This window comes from Clytia hemisphaerica, unplaced genomic scaffold (genome assembly GCF_902728285.1).
Source record: "Clytia hemisphaerica strain Z4C2 unplaced genomic scaffold, Clytia hemisphaerica genome assembly, whole genome shotgun sequence".
NCBI classification, from domain to species: Eukaryota; Metazoa; Cnidaria; class Hydrozoa; order Leptothecata; family Clytiidae; genus Clytia; species Clytia hemisphaerica.
Window position 1 is genome coordinate 2,224,574 of NW_027104101.1, and position 3,992 is coordinate 2,228,565.

The 3,992-nt window shown below is 40.4% G+C and overlaps 2 protein-coding genes across 2 annotated transcripts; both read right to left on the minus strand.

Annotated features, from left to right (window-relative positions):
* Positions 1-253: 253 nt before the first annotated feature.
* Positions 254-2,613, minus strand: LOC136812972 (uncharacterized). The gene is made up of 3 exons (XM_067069478.1): positions 1,887-2,613; positions 1,125-1,387; positions 254-430 (listed from the first exon to the last, which is right to left on the minus strand). The coding sequence occupies exons 1-3, from the start codon at positions 2,611-2,613 to the stop codon at positions 254-256; spliced, it is 1,167 nt and encodes a 388-aa protein (XP_066925579.1).
* Positions 2,614-2,805: 192 nt separating this feature from the next.
* Positions 2,806-3,237, minus strand: LOC136812973 (uncharacterized protein C05D11.13-like). The gene has a single exon (XM_067069479.1). It carries the CDS (start codon positions 3,235-3,237, stop codon positions 2,806-2,808), a length of 432 nt encoding a protein of 143 aa, XP_066925580.1.
* Positions 3,238-3,992: the final 755 nt, after the last annotated feature.

Here is a 3,992-nt window from a genome sequence, read left to right on the forward strand (position 1 = left end):
TTTTACCGCAACCACCAGGACCATCTACAAAAAATAGCTTAGCAGAGTTGAAATCATTATTTGAAAGAGCGTTAATGACAGCATCAGCTATAGTGGTTTGAGCCTCATTCAAGGATGGCCTAACACGGTCGGCTTCCACTCGATTAGCAGCAGCATTTGGTTGTTCCTGAACAATCTCTACATCAAAATCAGGCAGATTGAAATCTTGTAAAGACTTTCCAAATTGTTGGAGCATGTTTGCAATGTTAGATAGTTAGATCATTTGCTCAGCTTGCAATTCACTATGGTGGCGTAAGAAGTCTTGTATCATGTGCTCCTTAAAACTCTCCCATAGCTCTGCCGGGTTATTTGGCTCACCATGAATGAGGATGGTGCAAAACGTTCTTCGAATTTTGACTGGTGTGGCAACATGAACTACTTCATTCAAAGTCTAAACCCAGATATTATCATCAGCTAAAAGACCCCTTGCTAAACATGCCTCTCTGAAAGTTGGATAGATTTCCCCATCAAAAGTTCTCAAGTATTCAAAGGATGTAGCACCTGGAATGTGTAACAACAAAACTCTTAGAAAATATCTTTCACCTTCACTTGCATTATACATCCAACAGATTACTGTTCCATGGCCTCGCTCTCTTACTTTCCACTTGTTACCATTTCTAGATTTGATAAAGACGTAGTCATAGGGAATGTCAGGATAGAGAATTTGCCTGGCAGTAGGATCATTTTGGTTCAGCAAAAACCAAGCAGTCAACATAGTCTCATTATTTGCCAGCTCTATCAGCTGCATTTTCTTCTTCACCTTCCCTAAAATAAACACGCTGAAAGTTAGGTAAATGTACCGCCAACCTGATAACAGTATGAGTGTGCATAGGAAAAGCGAATAAACGCCAACATGCTTCTGGAGCAGAAACATAGTGCATCAAGAAAGGTTCTAATCTCATCATGATCTATTCTCTGCAATCTCAATATGGGCTGTGTCATGGCCTTTGTAGATGTATTTGTAAAGATATTTGACAGCTTTAATGGAAACACAGACTTCCAAGTTAATGTGAGCATTATATTTTTTTGCACAAATAAGGACAATATGGCACGACCCATCTAGTATCAAGATCAAGATTCCTTACCCTAACAGTATGGCCATTGTCAGGTCTATGATAAGAAGGATAGCCATCCACATTCATAACCGTTTCATCGTTAAAAGATTTTGGAAAGCCTTTTGAGCAACTACCATCAATCATACACGGACTACGTTCATTCAAAGCACCACATGGTCCATGAATCATGTTGGACTTGATGATCTCGTAAAGCTCAGGTTCAGTTTCTGGATCAGGGAGCTGTGCACAAATCAAGCGGTCAATATCATCTGCATTTCTCAACTTAAATTCAGCTGCAAAATGAATCAAAATATGTGTATGGGGAAGACCATGCTTTTGTAACTCAATCACATCAACACAGGCAACAACCATTCCAAGAATACCATCCTGCATTATTTCCTTTTTCATGGCAAATAACTTCATGCGAAACACGAGTAAGTAAATCAGGCCTGTCGTGCGCTTTCTGATTGGGAAGTAAGTTCTCAGTTACCTCACGCCATCTAGGATTACACGTGAAAGTCAAGAAGGCATCTGGCTTTCCATGCTTAGAAACTACAGCCATTGCATCCAAGTAAAGCTGGTGCATGGCTCTGGGAGACCGTGAAAAGGTTGAAGGCAAAACAAAAACATGACCCGCATTCAAGTTTCTTTGTTCTGCAGCATTTTCAAGATGGTCAACTAAACCTTGATAACATTCGGCCCTTAATTGTTGCTGATTGTGACGAAGAAAGTCCAACCTTGAACCTTCAACTTTTGTGTAAGCATCCACCATAAATTGCTGAAATAGCCTACCTGACAAATGGAGTGCAGAGAACCCCCTTCGGATAGCTAACCGATAAACATAATGCTCAAGTTGTGTCACATGATTCCTGGTCCTTGTCGCCCTCTCAGCTACGTGAGGCATATTCATATCCCAGCCCAGATCACCTCTTGGAAAAAGTAATGGATAGATATATGGATCAACTACGCTAGATGTTGATGGTATACTTCGCAAATGATGGTTTCGTGGATAGACAACGATATTCCTACCAGCTGGTGGAGCACCATCTTCTCCTGTGAAGATGGCGGCCACCTCTTCATGCAAAGGCGCATTGCCACGCCTTTGATCGTGCCCCTCTCTCATTACCATGGTTATCCTAGAAACTGGACGGTTTTCAGCTATAGCACGATTTTGTTCCTCTTGTTCAACCTGTTTCATGTGCTTAAAAGAAGCAGCATAAGGATTTACTGTTCCAAGAACATCCTGGATTAAAGCCATAGTGGCCCTATTACAATCAACTGCAGATGGATTCTTCATTCTCAAACCTAAAGCTTGTGCAGCTTCAATGATATACAATTGAGCATATTGTGGTTGTTCTTCGTTAGGAAAAAGAGTACCGTAGCGATGACAAATTTGTCCACAAATTCTAAATGTTGGAGGACCAATACCTGGAGGAGGTCTCAAGTTGGCAGAAAAAGACCCAAAAGCAAAAGAGTTATTGTAAATACGAATTTTTTTTTCGAAACTCCTTGGCCTCATTTGAATCATCAGTGAAAAGATGTTGAAGTTGAGGTGGAAAAGGTTCTAATTGAGGCAGGGAAACTTTGCCTTTAGAGCAACACTTGAATTCATTTTCTTTTTCAAATTTCAAGGCCCCACAAAACTCACAAACATGGTTAAAAGCTCCTAAATAGTGTTCATCAGGAAGGGGGTTACCAATGTGAGCTAAATTCAAGCGCCTTGGTCTGCGGTGCCAGGCATTATCCCTCTACGCCTATGTGCAATCTGTACCTCGTTTTCGTTTTCACGAATATTTCTGTTTCGCTCTACATTTGCTTGCCTCCTTTGACGCCCTTGCTCACTATTTTCATTTGCGCGCCTATTCCTTTCATTTTGAGCATTAATATTCTTTCGCCTATGCTGTTGTGCTTCATTTTCATTTGCCCGCCTGTCTCTAGCACGCTCTAATTCAACTTGTCTGCGCTCCTGCGTCTGCTGCTCATTTTCATTTGCACGCACAGTTCTTATTCTTTGAGCATTCCTTGCTCTTCGCTGTTGAGCTTCCTGAGGAGTTTCTATTGCCCTTCTCCTACGCGCATTTTCAGCAGCAGTTCTTCTACCCCTCTCAGCAGGCCCCCCTTCATCATCTTCAATCAGGATCATTTCGATTTTCTTGGCTCATTTTCGGGAAGGATTTTTACTCTGCACATGACTGAGTAAAATCTATAATACACATATTATCTGGCCTGCTAACATGAGCTACCTAGGATATAAAAACAAAAAATAACATACTCATACTTTGAACATAGCTCGAAGAAACACTTAATTTTGACCTGGTATGCCAGTGATTCTTTTCTCCAAAACCATTATCGAGCCGAAGGTTATTAGTTAACTTTTAGTTAATCCAGCCAGCTCCAGCAAAAATCAAATGAAAGTGAAGGTATGTAAATTATGAAAATAAGAAATTAGCACAGTTGTGACGGGTGTTGTGTTGTTCCGCATCTTAGTGGATACAGCCAGCATGCCCCATTAGAATAAAGTCCAATATGACCCCCTATCATGTTTTTAATTTTTTATAAGAACCAATCAAAATCATTTTAGAGGGGACGGGTGTTCAACTTGTTCGGGTGAATACGGAAAAGATTTCATTTTCCAAGAAATCTTACCCCCTGATTATTAAAACGGCGTGAATCTGATTTAACACATTTGTGGAGCAAGAAGCAAAAATCATCTTTTAAAAGAACAAAAACATTGCTTGCGAAAACGAAAGTGACACACAAACACACATACAGACTACGGCTATTAATATACAGATAAACAAATAACTTCAAGACTCTGTTGACATCTTTGTCTATTCATCATCACTTTGATCACTGTGAAATGCGGCAGGGGTCACATCAGTGAAAGCTTCAATATTT

Excerpts from the sequence above, each read along its gene's own strand:
- LOC136812972 (XM_067069478.1), bottom strand. The coding sequence starts at position 2,613 with ATGAGGCCAAGGAGTTTCGAAAAAAAAATTCGTATTTACAATAACTCT. Across the intron at positions 1,388-1,886 it reads CTCTGCACTCCATTTGTCAG|CTGAATTTAAGTTGAGAAAT; the intron begins GTAGGCTATTTC and ends TTCATTTTGCAG. Across the intron at positions 431-1,124 it reads ACAATGGCCATACTGTTAGG|ACTTTGAATGAAGTAGTTCA; the intron begins GTAAGGAATCTT and ends ATCTGGGTTTAG.
- LOC136812973 (XM_067069479.1), bottom strand. The coding sequence starts at position 3,237 with ATGATCCTGATTGAAGATGATGAAGGGGGGCCTGCTGAGAGGGGTAGA.